This window comes from Ostrinia furnacalis, unplaced genomic scaffold (genome assembly GCF_004193835.3).
Source record: "Ostrinia furnacalis isolate ACB-3 unplaced genomic scaffold, ASM419383v2 OfSCF0283, whole genome shotgun sequence".
Classification (NCBI taxonomy): domain Eukaryota; kingdom Metazoa; phylum Arthropoda; class Insecta; order Lepidoptera; family Crambidae; genus Ostrinia; species Ostrinia furnacalis.
In genome coordinates, this window is record NW_021130522.1 from 484,099 (window position 1) to 505,424 (window position 21,326).

General features: G+C 38.9%; 1 protein-coding gene across 10 annotated transcripts in view; it reads left to right on the forward strand.

Annotated features, from left to right (window-relative positions):
- The window catches only part of LOC114358222 (transient receptor potential cation channel trpm-like), a 60,379-nt gene that overhangs the window by 34,306 nt on the left and 4,747 nt on the right, over positions 1-21,326 (forward strand). For 2 of the 10 annotated variants that reach the window (XM_028312171.1, XM_028312178.1), the window contains exons 13-21: positions 1,012-1,098; positions 3,444-3,642; positions 4,237-4,378; positions 6,614-6,756; positions 9,522-9,690; positions 17,578-17,751; positions 18,664-18,834; positions 20,171-20,289; positions 20,703-20,866. In XM_028312171.1, the coding sequence (XP_028167972.1) occupies positions 1,012-1,098; positions 3,444-3,642; positions 4,237-4,378; positions 6,614-6,756; positions 9,522-9,690; positions 17,578-17,751; positions 18,664-18,834; positions 20,171-20,289; positions 20,703-20,866 (1,368 nt within the window). The remainder of the gene's footprint in view (positions 1-1,011; positions 1,099-3,443; positions 3,643-4,236; positions 4,379-6,613; positions 6,757-9,521; positions 9,691-17,577; positions 17,752-18,663; positions 18,835-20,170; positions 20,290-20,702; positions 20,867-21,326) is intronic. The other 8 variants (XR_003656367.1, XM_028312110.1, XM_028312144.1 and 5 more) reach the window with 8 other exon arrangements.

Genomic DNA, 21,326 nt, shown 5'->3' on the forward strand with positions numbered 1-21,326 from the left:
CTCACCATCGCACCCCAACCTAACCTAACCTAACCTATCTTATTAGCTCTTATATTTTATTTTTGAACTTAATATTGATGTTAAGTGTCCTAGTTAAGTTTCCATATTATATCGATATTTCCAAGAATGCATCTGAGTCTACTAATGCAACGTTTTGTGTTACCATTTCAGCATGTTTATCGATGTCGATGTATTTTGTTGTCGCCGAGTATCGATTTACATTCTCATTCCATGTTTTGTGTTAGAACAAAACGCCAGAACTTTTATTTTAGTTCATTCAACTTTTGAGAAAGTCTTTGGAGGCTTAAAGGTTTTTATTAGTTTATGCTACTTTAGTTTATTGTACAATTATCTAGTAACAAAGTTCTTAGTTTTTTATGTGTAGAAACTTTGTACTAATCTGTTTTAATGATTGAAGTATTTAGATCTGGCCTTTTGTTCGTGCTTATTGTGTAAATTGGTGATTTGGCATTGTTGGAGGCGGGAAATCGAATTTTGTAGATTTTGTATTAGTGTTGTAACTCACAACTTTTACTCAGCCCCAATGTTATGAAGAATGCCGGTAGTTGGTGGTACCTATCTAATAATGTTATAACTATTCGTTTGTCGATAAAATATAGACATTAAATGTTCAATTCTTTCAGTGTGTAGAATTTAACAAATATTTCAACTCATTTTCATGAAAAAACCATGCTATTACAATTTAATTAAAAACTAGGTATCTGCTGAAATAGCACACTTTCTGGAGACTTCTCGTTACGTTTTGGATACCTCTTAACACTTTTTCGATACCTCTCGCCACTTTTGCGATACCTCTCGTCACTTTTGCGATACCTCTCGTCACTTTTGTGATACCTCTCGTCACTTTTGTGATACCTCTTGTCATTTTTGCAATACAAGAGGTATCACTGTTGAGATATCTCTCGTCACTTTTTCAATACCTATCACTCGATACCTCGCCCCTCCAAAGCCAAACCACCCCGCTGTGTGTGACGTGAGTGGTCGCGGCAGGTGCTGTCAGACAGCGACACCGGCGCCGCGCGTTTCGCCGTGCGCCCCGTGCAAGAGGAGGACGAGCAAGCCTCGCAGCCCTCCGACGTAAGCACTTATTACCTCTGCGTTTCACTGCCCGGACTCTATGCCTGTGATTAGGACTTTCGTTAGATGCTTGTGGCTGTACTGAGAGAGTACGAGACTATAATAGATGCCTGTTATTTGAACTTTCTTTAGAATCTGATGCTTTGAACTGTACGGGACTATAGATGCCTGTGAATAGGAATTATTAGATGCTTGGGACTATGCTGAGGTCTGTTTATGAAACGAAGCTCGAAACTTAACTCAAAGTCTACCATAAATTAAAATTAGTTGAGTTTTTAAAATTAAACTTTATTACAAACAAGTCTATGGACGAGTTTGAATCGAATTCTCAGTGTCGTTTTACAGCATGTATCTGAAACTGCTTAATTAGCTGCTTTCTATTATTTACATGCTTTTATAATCTAGATTAAGCATATCCAATCTATGAAGTAAAAAAAAAAACACATGACTGTGTAATTGTAGAATATTTTAGCCGCAATTTGGATCAATTCAGCAAATTAAAGTACCTAATTACTGAAAGTCAATATTAATTATTTTTGGAATAACCAGGTGTTTTGTAAAGTACCTCCAGTACTTCTCTGTTGCTAACTAAACATCAATTAATAACCAAAATGCTGTTTGTTTGCTGAAATTCATGCTATGAAAACATTTCACACAAGGGATGAATTTCAATAACACTTTCGTTGTTCTGTTATTGTAGGTACGCAAACATCATATTTAATTTACTGACTGAATTTCAATTTACATTAAACTGTTTGGTTTCGTTTGCTAAACGCAAACATGAAAGCAAATGATTGCTTTTATTCTGCAATTTAATGCAGAGTGCAGACTCTGGTAAAAGCATGTAATAATTTTACTTGAATTGCATTTTTTTTTCATAAGCTAACATGAAGCAAGTAAAAATGTATTTTGATGTTCAAAGTCAAATTCTATACTACTTGTAGACAAGATATTCTGTATATTCTGTTCAAAAGAACACTTAATACAAGAATTGCCATTTCTCCTTCTGCTTTGACCAGTTTACCGATATTGATATGATCGGTATCTACCTACTTGTACAACACTAATGCAATGGCTAACTTAGTTATAATGGTAATAGCAACCTACCATTTACGTAGATTTAAAACCGTGTTTTATCTTTTTTTAATGCATGGAAATATGGAGCATTGCCCCTCATAACAATGAATTATAAAAGTTTCCACCTGAATGTAGGTTACAACTACAATAACAGTTTCATTACATGCTTTAGTTAGCTTCACCTGTCTATCGATTCAAAAGTTATATTTGATCCAGTTTTTGGATAAAATTTAACTATTTGAGATAAAGCAAAAATTGCATAGAAATACAGAATTTCTTAGCCAATAACACTGGCTGTTTTCATGTTTCAGACAACTAAGGCTGGGCACCATCTTATTTATCTTTAACAAACGACAAAAAATACCGGTTATAGTTACTGTTAAATTAAGGTGATTGTGTGTGTGTGTGAGGTCAACTCAGCCTAACATCTCTAGTAAAGCATCTTAGCATGTAAAAGATTATAACAAGCCTCTTTTATTATTGCTTTTGCTATTTTCCATTCTTACCAAATGGGCAGTGAAACGCGTAGTTTAAAAAGTAGCCATTTTACAATATAAATAACTTATCTAAACAACGCTGTTGCGGTTAACAAGACAAAAGTTGTTTAACGCCAATTAGCTAAAGTAAAGACTAAATATTTAAGCGCTCTGTGTCGTCCGAGGCAGCACTTAACTACTAAACTTAACTAAATGTTGTTGATTTGTTCGTAAAATCAAAAGGCAGACCTTTCCACTTTATCTGCGGTAGCATTAACTCCTTTTGTGATGATTTTGCAAGCAGCAGAAGGAAAAAGTACCTACTGATTTATTTTGTTATTACAAGTGTTTTGATTGTTTTATTTTTATTGCTTCAAATATTTCAATTTCTTTGTTACACAGTTTTTTTTTTCAATCAAACAGACCATAATAATTATTTTAACAGTTTTTATTAATTAACAAGCTTGCAGACCAATATCTTTTCATTTTTGCAATTTTATGTGGAAAGGTCTACTTCAGTGTACTCGTAAGTAGAACATTCTCACTTGTTTTATTCTTTTTTGACACCATTTTAACTTCTGTGTTTTCATTTTTTTTTCACGAAACTCTTTTGTTTTAGTGTATTAATTACTCAATTTTATAGTTGCATTACTTTGCCTGCTGTTTTTTTAAATGTTTTAACACATTCTCACATAATTTCGAGCATGATTTTACACCGAACGTTTTCCAAATCATACGAGCATCAAGTCTACACTTAATTTTTCATCAGCTAAGTATTTAATCTTTGGTTAGGACGAGCTGCCTCACTCAGCGCCAGAAGTGGCAGTGGAGAAGGAGCCCGAAGCGGACTCCATTTCCACGTCATCAGGCGGCAGCGTGGCGGGGCCTGACGTCACAGTCATACCGATTGTGCGCCCCCCTCCCCCTGTCACTCCGGCGAGGCAGAGGTCTTCCGATAGCAACAGGACAGAGCCCAGCGATGAGAAGAAAGGTAAACAACCCATTTGAATATACACCTATTATATTTCCTATGTCTTTGTACAGCATGTAAAAAACACCCCTGTGTGCTTACCATGAGTTTACGTTAGGTGAGCTCGCTAGCGAATACGTCAAAAAATTCTATGAAGATTTTATTTCTTGAAAGTAGCCGCTAGAGGCGCTGCACAATATGTCATACATTTAAATGTCATTTTTTTACGCAGTCGCTAGCGAGCACACCTAACGTAAACTCATGGTAAGCACACTGATCCGAGTGTGATTAAGGTGCTGAAAATAAAAACGAATTACTCTTTCATAATAAAGTAATTCAATACACGAGGATGTTGCTCTCATACTAAATGGTGTTATTTCGGATCGGAGAAGGTTTTTTGACTTGCTGCAGAGTTTAGAAAAAATATTTCACAATATAGTGTCTATTATTACACGAATTTATGTCGCAGAATTTTTATTCAAACCTTTGGAAAATTCGCTGACCTCTACTTATTTATTGTTTGCATTTTGAAATATTACTTAGCTTTTCTGTGCTCTATTTATTTTCAACTGCAATTTTAGTTTATCTGTGCTTCGACTTCCCTTTTGTTCTTAGATATAAAGAGGTTACTTTCGTCAGTGCCCTCGACGACGGATGACGCTTTCCTACCGGAAGTGCGCGAAATGCCCGCCGACCTTCAAAGCCTGCGTCCGCGCACCACTTCCGCTGGCACGCGCCGGACGGCCAATACTAGAAGGTACGTGATGTAATACTTCATTATACATTAAATATACGAAACAATTGAAAGTTAGGCTGAGATTTTATTGACTTACTCATCATAATTATTTTAGGTTCTTAATTTGATTTCAGGTATTTTAATTTCTGTATTTTAGTGTCAAGAGATGATGATTACAAATACAGTACAGTACAGTCTCTAGGACTGTTAAGTTTATTTCTCAAATTGATGATAAAAATACTTTCAAATTAGTCTGAAAAAAACTTGATAAGAAGTTTTTTTTAATTGTTGAATAAGATATTGATATGATTGTAAAAATAATGTAGAATTACAGAAATGGATATAAACTACACACAAGCTCAAGCTAGGATTCACTGGAGTAAGCATAGTGCCATACTGACCATCATGCCACGATCGAAGCATGTGTGCTGTGCCATTTTATATTCGATTGACCCATCCTCATGAAGTCCCAGGCTAGACTACTCTGTAGGTTACAGCGTTTCTGTCAGAACTGTCAAGGTGACGTAAACTCAGGCGCTGTCAATTGTTAAACTTTCATAGATGTTATGTCTACATGATAGAGGTAAAATAACAAAGACATAACTTTCAGTAGTATTTTAATTTTATTTATAGAGAGAGAATAAAGTACATAGAGTCATACCACAGTCATACTAGTTATTAACGCCAGATCAGTTATGGATTTGGAATGTAAATAAAATTAACTTATATTTCATTAATTAAATTGTTAAATGTAGAGGCCTGATACTGACAGAACGCTGTATATTTGTAAAATATAGAACTGTAATCCAAAATTCTAATAAATTCCCCCGATTCAGAGTCATCCATTTTGTTTCCTCACACGATCGGCAAAGATAAAACCAAAATTTTCACCGTCATGATTGTTTTTATAATTTTATTTTTTGTTACTTTCTTGCATCTGTTAGGAGACGGTTGTGGAAACAGTAAGTCAATTAGACTCATATGGCGATTGGCTTCGCTTCTGCATAGCTGTAGTTAGAAGTAGCTTAGTGTGTAACACTCGTAGCACACACGTCACTTGTAAATATATGACGTCATAACAACGCACTGATTCTTGTCACAAAGCAAATCTATTAATTTTTATGATCTTTATTTTCTAATCGACACAACATTCACACACACTTTTCTGCAAAATTTTATCACGACTGGTAAAATGTTAACATCTCTATGTCTAGCTTATACGGACTGGCGTTTTTACTAAATACTTAATACCTGTGATGATTTTTGCAATTCTCACGTAATAATTGAAAAGGTAAGTTTATACAGCACAGTTTGAGCATCACAACGCCTTTCTTCATTTCCTAACTTTACAATTGAAATACAATGTTAATAAACTTATTGATTCGGGCCTATTGTTTGGTCTTACAAAAGAAAATACCTACAGAACAAGTATTACTCGATTCAAACTATTTCAATTATTAATTTCAAACCTCGATTCCCTTAGAACCTTATTGTACTGTTGTTGTATAATGGTAAGTAATATAGTATTGATTTATTAATTAATATGTAAATATTCAAACTTATTTTATATTTCGTAATTCGTAATAATTTTATTACATACAAGTATGTCTAATTACTCGTATATTTATATAAATTATTTATTTATTTATCTAAAATATCTACAACACGGCTACGGCAAACTTTAAAGTACAAAGCAGCTTCAACTTTCTTACACAGTGTTATACACAAAACAAAACAATGTAAATCTTATTATATCTTTTCAAATGGATAAAAAATGTTATAACGTCACGGTTACAATACAAACTTAAAACACGTAACTGAAGCACCATATTTATCTAAGCCACATGAAATGTTTTAGGGTCGGTAGTCGACAATAGAGTGTATGAAAAATGTGTCTTTATAAATAAAATAAAATACAAGTAAACAAAGTATTAATTTACTTAATTAACTAAAGAGCTGGCCCGTATTATGAAACCAGTTTATACACTCAAGAACAGATTCAAGCCCGTGATTGGTTTCTCAAATTAAAATCACCGGCAAAGACGTGATATCGCGCGCAATATTCAACTGTCTCTAATATAATTATAACCCTGCCACACAGTTTTAAAATATTGAATCATTTTCAGTTGCTCTATGCAATGTTAGTAGACATCTTAGATTTATCGTCGACAGCCGATCCTAAAATCATTCATGTGCCTCGAAGACGTAGCTCCATATTCTCCAGCTTCTGTCATTGACACAATCCTACACCTGCAGGAGGTCGGAAGGCGGGAACGACTGCGGCATGGGTGGCCACCACTCTGCCCAACACCTGGCTCCGAGGAGGCAGCACAGCCAGACTCACTCAGAGCCTGATAACTCCGCGGTCGACGCTGGGTCGGTCCACAACTCAACAACCGGTGAGTGTTCTGTCGTTGACTTTTAGAATTTCAACGTACAACCTATTCGAATTAACTGTGAACCTGGCAGCCGTAACGTCACATCGACGCTCTGGTACGGACGAGGCAAACGCGGGGAGGTGGCATTCCAGTGAAGTGCGCAGTAGTTAATATAGCTTATTCTATCAAAAAACTAATTCAGTATCATAATGATGATTATGAGGAAAGACTAGTTACAAATACATTTGTACCTACTCAATTTGGAGAACAATGTAATATGAGACGAGATTTTTCCTGTCTGACCTTTGTTAAGAAAAAACTACTTGGAAACCTTAAGAGAACCTTTTACCACATACTTATTTGGATTCTGATAAGTTGGAAGCTCAATATCTTTAATGCTGTAAAGAAGTAGGATTTGGCTCAATACCCAGGGTAAATTTATGAAGATTAGATAATATATTTCGTAAATAACACCAAATCCCACCTAGCCCGACGAAAAGTCACCTTCAAAGGTATTAGGAAACGCTTTTCTTTTGGAGAGGTGAGTCAAACATATTTTTTCAATTCTACATTATTTTTCTAAGATTTGCAAGCTTATAATGTAGAATTGAAATTTTTATTTTATTTATTATGTCACCGTGTAGGATCATACAATATTTTTCCCTCTGAAACTGTAGCACATAATGGCCTTAATTTTAAGCCCATTCTGCGAATGCATATATCCGAGGTTTTCTTTAATAAGACTGAAATTAAAAATGCTACGTAAAATATGGCGAACCTTGCAGCAATTTTCCACTAGACTTCGCTTGCACTAGCAGGATTAGCTAAATTACAACGCTCTTATGCTTGGATAAAGAGGGATTTGTATTAATCAGAGTGGCTGATGAGTCACTGCTTTATGAGGTGCTCAAAACTGTAAAGGATTTATGAGATAAACACATTTGGATGATCATCTCATTTTACTTAATAATAGTATGTGTATTGTGTAGGACGTAGGTTATGCCTTGAAATAAATAAATAAATATAGGTAGATAATGATTGTGATTAGGAGATTAATTCCCACCTGACAAATCGTAGCAAAAAATATCTTTCTAGTTGATTGTGTCCATAGTGCTTATCTGTAAGTATGAAACTTTCGCCCCAACTTCATCGTTATAAAAATGACAATTGAGTTCATCAAGCTCTACATTATTTTTTAGTTTTAATGAGGTGAAAACTCAGAATTACATTGTGTGAAGGGACGTAGGTACTACTCTCTCATTTAGCATACATTTCGTTCCAATAAATTACCAAATTCGTATGCATAGTTGTACAGTAGTTTGTCGCCCCTTTGCTATGGAAATTCGGAATGTAAAGTGACGTGTGGGAGTTATGCAGTTGAGTCTTGGACGATGTAACTAGCATCCTAATGGACATACATCTTAGCAAAAACTACTTGGTAGTGCTGCATATGACGTTGGTTAGACGAACTCGTCGACCGAATTTGCACAGTAAAGCTACTGTATTAATTGCTTAATGTTCTGTACCTCGTCGCCAGCATAGCAGCTGGATGCAAAATAACGACACTATGCTTTAAATGAGATTACGGTACACTTACACACAAACTAAGATAAGGTTCGCAGCACATAGAGTACCTACACTAAACCTACTTATCGGAAAATACGTGATTTTTGTATGGTACAGTCATGGTATGTGACACTGGGCAAGTTGTAGAGCCACGTAAATTGAACAACCACGTTATATTGAGGAATATTTTGTCCCAGTAACTGAATAACTAAACCAACTCCTAAGTCCTAACTACTTTAATATTCAGTCACAAAGCACCTTTTTCTTTTAACTTAAACTTTTTAAAACTTTATCTTAGAGAAAGTTATCAGAGTGCAAAATCTTGCTTCTTATTATGATTTGATATTTAAAAAACCTTTTCATGAGAATGAACGATGGCTGGCTTTCTTTGCATATTGGTATATCAAACTATGCAACAAAAAAATAGTTTGATTTGCTACCAAATTGGCGCCTTTTTATTCTAGCAACTGGTGTAATCAGCTGGCAAACCGTATTAAAAATACTGCTTTTTTTCCATTGGCACGGAGAAAAACAGTATTTTGCTATCCGGACTACATTTGGAATTTAAAACATTATAGGTACTACAGTAGAAATGAATTCAGCATACTCTATCAGCAACAAGTTACGCTGAAATTAAAACCAACAGTTTTCCTGTCGTACTGAGAAATCAAGACGTGTACTAAAATATTTGTTTTTAATTAGAAACAATGCATACATACATCGTATAGTAAACTTAGAACACACGTGGTGTTTGTGGAATGGGTTTGCTTTACCCAACTTTGTTGCGACCGAACGATGCATTATGCAAGAAGCATCTTAGACGCGGGCGTGGAGCAAAATATTAATATTTACTCAAGATTTATTTCTCGATTTGAATTTTTTACATGATATTAAAATGTGAGAGCACGGTTGGATATTTTCAGTCTAAGGTCGGAAAATTGAGCAAGAAATGATTGATTTCTTTTCAAATTCAGGAATATACAATTCAGTTAAAGCTTCGGTGATCTGTGAAACAAGTATTGAAATGAGCGGGAAATGAGAAACATAGACTCAAGCACGCTCAAGCGTTCAACTTTGTTTGAAATAAACTTGCTCAGTTGACGTCACATAACAGCGTGTCGTTTTGGACTGTCAAATGACGTCACGAGATTTCAAATATTTTTGGTTTTTTTTTTCTTGCATATTTCCTGCCGTTCCTACAACGCCTGCCCGTTTTCCAGGGCGGCAATCAGGCTGGGAAGCGACGGGCGGTGCGGCGGGAATTCCGGCGGGCCGCACTCGCGTCGGCAACACGCCGCGCTCGCTGCTGCTTGCAATGCACGAGTATACCAGCATCACGGATGAACTGGAGACTGTGTATGGACTGTTCTCGCCGCCGCACACGCCTAGGTAAGTTCCACATAGGTACCTTTCAGCCAAGCTGGTAGATGACAGCGGCAGGGATCTCGTTGGCAACACACCGCGCTCGCTGCTGCTGGCAATGCACGAGTATACCAGCATCACGGATAAACTGGAGACTGTGTATGGACTGTTCTCGCCGCCACACACACCTAGGTAAGTTCCACATAGATACCTTTTAGTCAGGTTGGTAGATGACAGCAGCGGGAATTCCGGATGGCGGCACATGAGTCGGCAATACACTGCGCTCGCTGCTGCTAGCAATGCACGACTATACCAGCATCACGGATGAAGTGGAGACTGTGCATGGGCTGTTTTCGCTACCAGACATGCCTAGATGAGTGCAAAGTGTAATCCTTGCAAAGACTGATGTTGTATTCTACCAGACAAACTGTTCTTGCAGAGCAGAATAGGGCCACTACCATTCTTCCCGTGGACGTAGTAAAAAGGGACCTCGGAACAAACGCGAACATCAGGATTCGTTTTAAAGATCCGGGTGATTCTGGCAGAATAGAATAGGACCACTCCCACTCTTCTGCAAAGAACTCAATGCTGTAAATAAGAATAAGGGCCCAATGTGCCAAAATCAGACCATTTGACCAGCGCGTGGGGAGTGTAGACCAAATCCTCCATTTCCTTATATCATTAGGCTATCGAAGCAGCCTACTGCGGGACGTCGATTATACTTAAAGTAACCAAACTTTCAAAACATTGCCTTTTATATGTATTAGTCGATTCTCTATGATTATTATCGATACAAGCGTGTAGCGATGCACCCCTAGTTAATGACTTTTCCTGGAATAACCCAATACTCCAATACAATGCCACTTCAATACCCAATTACTGTCAACAGATGTACAATAAACATACATTATAGATGTTTACAATGGCCCGGAGACAATTACCTCCGTAATCATTCCCTGGGTACAGTCAACGGCACTGTGATATCTTATGTAGCAGGAATAGATGCTATTTTGCTACAAAAATATGTAGCTGATGTGCTGTCAACTGTACGTACAGGTCGAACATAAAATGGGAGTGTTCAGAAGGCATGTCCTATTTTTAATGTGCATGTGGNGCTCTTGAATTTTCTCGAGTCAATTCCATTTTCTCAACGACTAAACAAGTTTGACAAGACCTTGTGATTAGACCGAGAATCTTTTTTTAAATAAATAAATGGTATACGATTTTTAAAACCCTGGAGTTTGCAATTAAATAGATTTTAATATGACTGGAACAGTGGAAATATTCCATTCCCGATACTTTTAGTGCAGCCCTCGTACATTATAACTCAATGTATTAGGCTGGGTTGCACATCTTACTTTGACTTTAACAAACGTCAAAAATATGTTAAATTCCACACAAAAACACCAGTTATCGACAAAGTCACTGTAAAAGTTAGGAAAAAAATAGGTAACTCTTTAATGAAAGAAAGAAAGCGATGAGCTTGATAAAGTCATCAACTATTTTTACGACAGTAATGAGTGTATAAACAGACAATTATTTACAACCTGTCGACAATTTGGAAGAACCCACAACAGAGTGGACAAAAACATAACAATCTTCTGCATTCTCCAATCAAACAGTGTGCTCAATTTGATACTATTAACTGACAGTTAGTGAATGTAACGTTGTGGTCTAAACGGTATCAACATTCAACAGTTTATAGATTCGATAGTGATGTCCAAATGTATCGATTTGAACAAAAAGTCTGGCCATAATTTTAATTCAACCTTTTTGTTAGAGCTTCCATATCGTCGTACACGACCTAAATGTAGCTTGTCCTATCACCTCTTCGGGATAACATATCGGCTGATGTCGGGAAGTGGCGGAAGAAACTGTCACCTTTGTTAGCCTAATTTATGACAAGAAGTGCCTACAAGATAACGACATCATCATTTATTTCTCTTATTAGAAACGATCTATTCTTAAAGTCAGTACTACCTATAGGACAATGTCCCATAGCCCTTCTTAGCTTGCATTATACATACAATGGATTCTAGCATCATCTGCCAGAACTGTCCATGGGGCATTCACATGGTCTCTTTTCTTGACCATCGCTGATCCGTCAATTCTTTTCATCACGAGCCCGATGATGACCTATTCTGTCTATGGAGCCTTCACAGAGTCTCTTCTCTTGATGATGATGTCTCATGATGACCCATCTGCTTTGACTTGCCAAGTCCTCTGACCTTACCTCCAGCGACATTGATTTGTTAGTGACGTCAACTGTTCATTATTATATTTTTTGATCCACAAAAAGGTTGGACATGAAATCCAACCCGATTCTTAATGCACTGCCAGACGATGAGGTCACCCAATCACAACCGTCAGACCCTTGTTCTTTTTCTTCTGATTTGTTCCAATAAAGGATCAGATATAGCGAATAGTTGGCTCAATTTCGTATGTTCGATATCTGTTTCATTTAGGACCAGTCAGACTAAAAACAGAACCTTCCAGTAGTGGCGTGAAACGTGGACCTTTTCTTGCAATTACAATGGAGAAGTGGCGTTTTGACAGTCCGGGACTATTCCCACCTCTGTTCCCACCGCTGGAACTCCTGTGCAGCCAGGATCTACAGCTTGACCGCCAATAAAAACAACCAGTGAAGCTCAAGTTTGTCCGGGGGAAAGTTAAACTGTCATTGGACCCGCAACGAAATTAATCAGAAGATTAAAGGAGTTTTGACAGTTTATAAAAGTATATCAATTGACTGGTGACCGGTCTGAGACCGATTATTCGCATCGATTCGAAATTGTACCGATTACTGCTATAGATGGTATCTAGAGACTCCAGACAGATGAGTGTTTACTTTTGACTTTCCTAGCCTCAAGCTATACGGTCCGAGCTGGAATCTGTACAATACCAGACTATACATTTTCGCTGCTAAATCGCCTTTATTGCCACTACATAAGAACCCTTGAGTTTTTAGCTTGACGTGCTGTAGACTGTACAACATTTTGTTGCAATATCGACCCTATTACAAATTCTTTAGATGCCACAGTACTGCGCGGTCGTCTGTTCATCTAAACAGTGGTAAAGGTGAAAGGTGTACATGCAACTGGGTGGAATGGACGCGGAAATGAAAAATGTACGTCTCAGTGCTCTGTCAGTTGCCGACGAGCGTTTCCTAGTAAATAATACCCTCGGAAGAGTTGAAGGTTAGTAATTATTGAGACGACACCTTTGAGAAGTGTTGGGGAAAGTTAAACATGTGGTTAAGTTACATTAACTAGGTATTGAAGCTAAATAGCGTGGGGAGGGTAGACCAAACCAACCACTTCCTTGGTAAATAAGAGATGGACGTGCTCGTGGAGACTTGATGATGATGGTGATGATAATGATGATACGTGCTCCTGCAGTGGAGACTTGAGTCCTGGTGATGATAAAATAAAATGTTTCAAATGCGTCAAACATGAAAAATTCTAAAGTAATTGATGTAAATTCTTGGTGGTTTGACAAAACATTATCTTTAGCAAAAGATATAATAACTCAATGTAAAATATCGAAATTAAAGTTTTGATGATCAGTCAAAATAAATAATGATTTGTTTTATGTTTCGTGATTCTAAAAGTAATAGTACGATTTGTGGAACACTGACTTACAAAAGTGAATGTATTACGAAAAACACTTACAACATTCGTAATTAAAAGTAGCTTAAGTGAATGAGGCGCAAATTGAATGGAAACATGATTTATATGAAATGAATTTCCATTTCGTTTACCATCAATTAAAAATCTCTCAGCATCAGTTAACATTGATGAAACTTTGTAGTTTTAAAATTACGGCCATAAAAGCTTTAATTTCATTCATTTCGAATATAATTCTACTATTACAAAATCCGATGATTAATCAATTAAGAATTGATATTATTGAACCGGAACATCGATTCTACGAATAAGTAATCGATCTTAGATCGCCATTCCTAATATTGCTGTTGATTTTGACCCACTTTTAGGGTTTCTTTTTTACAAAAAGGCAAATTGAAGCTAAAATTGGTGGAATTTCAATATTTTGTCTTCAACAGACTTGGATATTCATACTTGAGGGTCGTCTTTTTTTTCAGAAGATTTTTTTTTACACAAATTGGACAACAACAAAATGTTATGTCGTAACATTAGGTAAAGATGGAAAGCTTTAATTTTTTAGACCTATTTGCTATTTCACTGAGCGTGTCCAAATTTTACCGCGTCAAATCGTTACCCGTTTCGTACTTAAAGTACAGCCGCTGTCCCGTTAGCGACCGGTCGAGAGCCGCGTGCCACACATTGTTTAGTTGATCGATTACCTATATGTTTACTGTTTTTACTTATCTGTGCGATTTGTTGTCTGTGAGATGAAACGTCAATTTTTGGCGGGATCCTTTAGTTGGAGAATATTCAATGAAAAATTCCGAAGGTTTTGAGACAAAAAATGTTGCTTTTTTCGAACGTTTGAATGTTTGAATTTCGATTTAAAAATAAATGGCAAAGTTAAAGGCAGAAATACGGCCAGTGCGGTAACATAAATATTAAATATCTAGATCTTTATTAAAATTAATCTAAGCCTAGACTAGATTCTTTATAAATTAGCTTTAAACAAAATGATGGCCTTAGTAGAACTAAATAGAAAGAATTTACATAAAAAGTTTTAACAGAGTTTGCTGAGCCACAGTCAATTTACTGTACATTCCATTTTGAGGCATTTGCACTATTAATAGAAATTGTCTATGCCCTTAACTAGTGCAGCCAGAATTTATCGCCCCGTCTAGACTTTATGTCTTGTAAATTCAATCGAATTTCGTTTTGAAAGTCTACTTTCGATGTTTTCTCTTCTTGTAGGGCTGAGCTGTCAACTTGTGTTAAAATGACTGTCATATTTACTGGGAAATCGGTTTGCAAGTTGTTGTTTAACTGTACATTTAACAGCACTATCAGATTAACATTTGAGATGATTAGGTTTTTGATTTGATTGTGGTGAAATCAAAATATTTTGATAGCTTCCTAATCCGATGTTGGCTTATTTTTTGTGGCGCATTAAATTATTACGCCCGTATTCACAAACATTACTATGAGGTCTCACAGTACTCGTGGACGCATAGGGTGACACATGAACCAATCACAGAGCTCTATTCAACGCTGTGCGTTTGATTTTCTGCTTCACTTACGCAAGCATCGTTTGTGAATACGGGCGTCATACTCGTAGGCACGAATCGCCAGCGAGTAGGTACTTACTTTAAATTAAAAATACAGTGATTAGATAGTATAGATGTATCATCAATCATCATCATCAGGTCATTTAGTCTTCACTGCAGGAGCACGACCCTCTAATTCAGGGTTTCCCAAATTTTTTGGCAAGGAACCCTAATTGATTATACTTTTCCTAGCGGAACCCCCGTACTACTCCGCCCGCACGCCCTGCCCCTCCCTTGTGCGTAAACAAGTCGGTGCGCGCGAACAACGTCGGTCACGAAACGTGGAATAACCCCAGGGTTCCGCGGACCACCTTTCGGGAACCGCTGCGAGTCTAATTCACTAAATAAAGAATTTGGTCTACACTCCTTACGCTGGCACTTCTATGTGACGTCCCTTAAAATTTTCCAAATAAATAATAATATTACTAGGATTGGATCATTCCAGCTCAAGCACTGGTTTTCGTTGAAATGACGCAAATTCTAAAAAATGTACGAATTTAGTTTTTAATTGTTGCAATCAAAGACAGTTAACAGAACCGGTTAAGGCCGGGTAACAGAGAAAATGGGTGTGAGTGATCCTAAATAATCGTCATAACTTTGGAACGGGACGTGCAAGGAATTTCTGAATTTGTTAATAGTTATAACATATTCTTAACAATTTTTCTATATTATAAAAAGAAGTGGAAAGGCTTTATTTTCTGAAATAAACATGTTGACGTTTTCTTAAAGCGTGCGGTATGAGTGCTCCTATTTATTGGCCATAACATTTTTATCTTAGGTTTAACAAATTTTTTAACTTCATCGCAATGTTTTAACATATTTTAAGTAAAACTTCCTCGATTTTTGTTAAGATTGAAGCAAGGATCACTCAATCCACATGCACATCTATTTTTAAGCTACGTGTTTTTAAACTTGCTAATGGCTGTATTGTTTCAAATGAAAATACGCACTTTCTTGTATCTGTTTTTGAGGTAGCATATTATCTTGCCACTACTTTGTAAAGCTGTAACGCTGTAAGTATGAAGGGAATTTTTGATATTTATTCAAGTAAGCTTAGATACCTACGCATATTTCTTATTGCTAGGTATAATGCATGTACCTATTAATGTTCTTACTTATTCTATAGACCGTAGGTACACAAAAGTTTTCTTCCAGACTAACCGATTCGAACCCACAAAATTAAATACCAGACGACATACATGGACCGGACCTACTGCAATTACATTGTGTAGGTACGGGTCTTCCACATTAACTCATATTGGCTGATTCAATCTACTAGTCCAGCTAGCTACCCGCTGGGCAAGCTGAAATTATTAGGTACAATAAAAGTAATCAATGAATATCAGTAAGGTAATACCTAACCATATTAGTTCCTAAGTAATAAAGTCAGTGATATAAAACACGTTTTTACCTCTTCCCTGCATAGTGAATTATATTAACTAAGCAGATATCCTATCCTATAGACATCATAATCCGAAGATAGGTGTCTCTGGATTTTCCAATAAGTAAGTATTATCACAGAATAAGTAAGTAACTAGCTATTATCTTTTACCAGATGTAGGTTTTGTAAATGCTCCTACTTACAGTCACAAAATACCTACGTGTACATTGACAGAAAGAGGGAGGACTGTCTATTTTGAAACTACGACCGATTTATGTCTTAGAAAGGCTACCTTTCTAACTAAGCGTCACAGACGCAGCGTGTTTATCTTTGGTCTTGTGCCACCAACGCAGCGTCACTAACTTGCTTCGAAATGCTACCTTTAAGACCAAAGCCTTTTACCTTTAAATGTATTTAGTATGTACCTACAGACGACGGTATGTCAAACTACGAGTGTGAACGCGCGCGTATATACCTAAAATTTTAATATTCAAATATTAAAGCTGAATTACTCCACCACTCTTACTTTGTCGCTCGTCCCGTTTGTGGGTGCGGGCCTTAAAGTTCGCAATTTAACGGGCCAATGTGATTCAGCAATCGAGAACGGGTATTAAATCCCATACAAATTAGCTCGAATTATGGATCAATCCCGCGTAGATTGGGAGAAATGGGGGAATATTAGTTTTGATTGTCATATTAAGCTGTCATTGCAACTTAATAGTGAATAAACAATTGGTTTTATGAGGGTTTACTGAATCAATTTTAATAACAAGCGTCGCTTTCTATTGAAGAGTTAATAACGGCTCCGTGGTCTAGTCAACTCTAGTGGTCTAGTGGTTATAGAGTTGAATTTTCTTGTCTATGGTCACTGGGCTCGATTTCCATATGGATCACACACACGTAATGTAATTATGTTTATTTCATCCCAATAGATTAAGCTGATTATACAAAAGATAAAATATTATTACGTAAGCACATAGAGAGGCAATCTAGTAAACTTTTGGTATAAAACAGCATTGCCAGACAGACTACTATGAAGGCTGTCAGTGGCAATACCTCGGAAGAACGTCGAAAACCGTCGGTCTGATTAAGTGATGTCAAACGTCTGTAAAAGAAGACTAAGGCTGGTTATAGTGTGCGGCCCCGCTCCGCATGGATAATCTGTATGAACCGCTCCTCTCCCTAGCAGTTCATACAGATCGGCTGTGCGGAGCGATCCGCGCTGAATACATAGGTATCTTCATTGATTCCAACCGTATCTCCAAAGCATAAAGTTGACTTTCACTGCCTGGTTATAGTTAACTAACGTAAATATTGTTCTCAGGACTCCCATCACGTCTCGCCTGCTGTCCCCCGCTCGCGCCACGTCACCCTCAGTCCGTCGACGTCACGCCAGCGAGATGTCGAACCCGGAGTTCGCACTCTTCATGGAGAAGGAGCATCTTAGAGGCGCCGAGGAGGACGACTACATCATCATGCAAAACCTCATCCAGAGGCGGTGAGGATCTTACTCTTACGAGGTGGCGGGGTCTGTGTGGTTGCTAGACCGATGGTCTGATATTTGCTTCACATTCTTTCTCCAGTAGGCTTAGGATGCGTGTCACGATAAACTTTTATCGAGGCATTTTATCGATTTTGCACGATAAGCCCATACATTTGTCGTCTAAACGATAAAATTTTATCACTGCGCGCTTCCTAGCTCAGCTGGAGAAGATACTTTCAGAAAAACCATTGCCACTTATGTATACTTATTCGCTTCATGGTTAAACTGTTCTATACTATATCCGTTGTCTAGTACCCATAGTACAAGCTTTGCTTAGTTTGGGACTAGAAGCGCAGTGTAAAATGTCCAAGGATATTTATTTATATTTACTATAAATGGAATAACCATTGCTGAAAAACGTATAGGATTCGTGAAATAGATAAGTTGTTAAAGCATTACAATTCCTATTTTATGAAAGTCGTAATGAAAAATTTAATATGACGACGTTGAGATTTATTTTTCAGAAACAATTTTCTTCTTTAACTTTCATATTCCCTTCCGCTATACGATATTAATGAAGATGAACTTTGATCCTATTTTAAAATAGTTTGCTACGAAAGTACCTAGTTTAAATGAAAATTAAAAACTGCTGGGTTGTAAATTTATTGACTAACTCTCGTTGAGCTTACACAAGCTAAAGATTATTTTGAAGTTGTGTGATATTAGGATTGATGGTAGAGCACATTACATGTTAGAAATTTTCTTTAAAATAACTAAGTTTACTGTGACATGCTACAAAACAACCAATCTTCTTTAACATCTTAAAATTGTCACATACCACATTATATGTACAAAATAGCTACTGTATATGTCGCCTCGCTTCTTGTGGCCGTCCCCCTAAGAGCCGAGACTAAGCTGCGCCGTCAGTAGCGTAGACATGGCGTGTGTGTTGAGCAGATACGAGGAGGAGTGCGGGGAGGCCGAGGGGGAGGGCGGGGGCATCAGCATCAGCGTGTGCGTCAACAGCGAGGAGCCGCACCTGCCGCCGCAGACCACCACGCTGCTGACCGTCAGCGACCGCCGCCTGCCGCACCAGAGGTCAGTCAAGTTGACAACTTACTGCAATGTATGTGTAAAGCCCGGTCCGTGAGCACGTAGAATTTTGTCCAATGACCCCTAGCTACCCATCCTTATCGCTCGCGCGTAATTATGTTGCTATAGCGCTCGCACACTCACTGCGGGTGCCAGTCGCACAGCCGCGACAGCAATATAATTACGCGCGAGCGATAAGGATGGGTAGCTAGGGGTCATTGGACAAAATTCTACGTGCTCACGGATCAGACTATAGTGGGGGGAGGGTAGAGGGAGGGCGGGGTATCAGCATCAGCGTGTGCGTCAACAGCGAGGAGCCGCACCTGCCGCCGCAGACCACCACGCTGCTGACCGTCAGCGACCGCCGCCTGCCGCACCAGAGGTCAGTCAAGTTGACAACTTACTGCAATGTATGTGTAAAGCCCAGTCCGTGAGCACGTAGAATTTTGTCCAATGACCCCTAGCTACCCATTCTTATCGCTCGCGCGTAATTATATTGCTGTCGCGGCTGTGCGGCTGGCACCAGCAGTGAGTGTGCGAGCGCTATAGCAACATAATTACGCGCGAGCGATAAGGATGGGTAGCTAGGGGTCATTGGACAAAATTCTACGTGCTCACGGACCAGACTATAGTGGGGGGAGGGTAGGGGGAGGGCGGGGGCATCAGCATCAGCGTGTGCGTCAACAGCGAGGAGCCGCACCTGCTGCCGCAGACCACCACGCTGCTGACCGTCAGCGACCGCCGCCTGCCGCACCAGAGGTCAGTCAACTTGTTCAGAACTTACTGCAATGTGTGTGTAAAGCCCGGTCCGTGAGCACGTAGAATTTTGTCCAAAGACCCCTAGCTACCCATCTTTATCGCTCGCGCGTAATTATATAGCTGTCGCGGCTGTGCGACTGGTACCCGCAGTGAGTGTGCGACCGCCGCCTGCCGCACCAGAGGTCAGTCAAGTTGTTTAGAACTTACTGCAATGTTTGTGAAGTGAGGGGGTGGTACCGTAAACCCATCTGTTACCTACCAGTTTCCAATCAGTTCTCTAGGTTTCAAAAATAAATAGATTGCTAGGATTTGCCACCGTTCAGGAAGAAACTTAGCGGTGCAATGCAAATTTCCAAACGTTGCTAACTGTCAGCAACTTTTGCGCCAAAATTCCGAACTCCAATCATAGTTACAAGTTTTGCTTATCGATCCTGGCTACATGGAAGTTATTGCAGCAGGTTTACCAATACCAAGATAGGTAGGGTTGGGTAAACTTGTATCGACTAGGATCGAATAGTGTTGGGTATCTATAGGATTTTGTCTACCATTTATATGTATGCTTCACCGTTGAATATTCCACCAGACACTCGCTGCGGAGGTCGTCAGCGATCGACAGCCGCGAGCTGCCGTCGCCGCTGCAACCTTTGCTCGGAGACGACTCGTGCGGAGACGTGCTTCTGCCGGTCCCGAGGCAGCCTTCCGGTGAGTTAAACAATAAACTATGAGATTCTTGAATAACTTGGTAGGGCAAAAAAAGAATGAGACATGTATAGGCTCCTTAAGAGCATTTGACGATTTGCAAGTACTAATTTAATTAGTCTAAACAAATAAAGATAATTTTGATTTGATTTGATTTGATTTGATTTACTTCACTGGTTAGAATTGGATTCAGGGGTGTCTTTTTTTCAGTTAGTAATTTTCAACTTCAATTATTTCGTACTTTCTATTTTTCATAATGTAGTCAGAATCATCTTCAGACGAAAGTTGATTTTGTGTCAGTGAAATACCAATTTTCAATGTAAAGCAAATGTATCTTCGTCATCGAAATATGTTATTATGACCTTCGTCGTGTCCAACGCGCTTAACAAACTCTTAACCAACCAAACTCCTTGCAGGTGAAACGAACGCGTCCAGCGACCTATCCCTCTCGCACATGGTGAGCGAGAACCTCCCGCCGCGGCCCTCCATCGTGCTGGACTCGTCGCAGCTGCCGCGCCAGCGCTCCGCCGAGCAGCCGCCGCAGCCGCCCACGCCCGGCCGCCCCGAGACCATGTGCTAGGTGAGACTGCAGTTAACACTCCACCAGAAGTTATGCAGTTGCCACCAGTGCTTTGAGCAGCCGCCTAAGGACTGCCAGTCCGAGAACATGTGCTAGGTGAGTTCCTCTCACAGCCACCGTCAGCCCACCATCAAGACTGCGAGCAGCTTCTTCATCTGGCCGGCCCGAGACTATGTGCTAGGTGAGATTGCAGCCGCTAATCCTCCACCAGGAGTTTCACAGCCGCCTCCAGCGCTTCGAGCAGCCGCTCACGCCCGGCCGCCCCGAGACCATGTGCTAGGTGAGACCCTCCATCAGACGATAAGTTTTGAGTTTTAACAGGAGTGTTACAGCCGCCAGCAACGTTCTGAGCAACCGTTTACGGACAGCTGGCCCGAGACCATGTGCTAGGTGAGCTTCTCCCACAGCCGATAAGTTTTGAGTTTTAACAGGAGTGTTACAGTCGCCAGCAGCGTTCTGA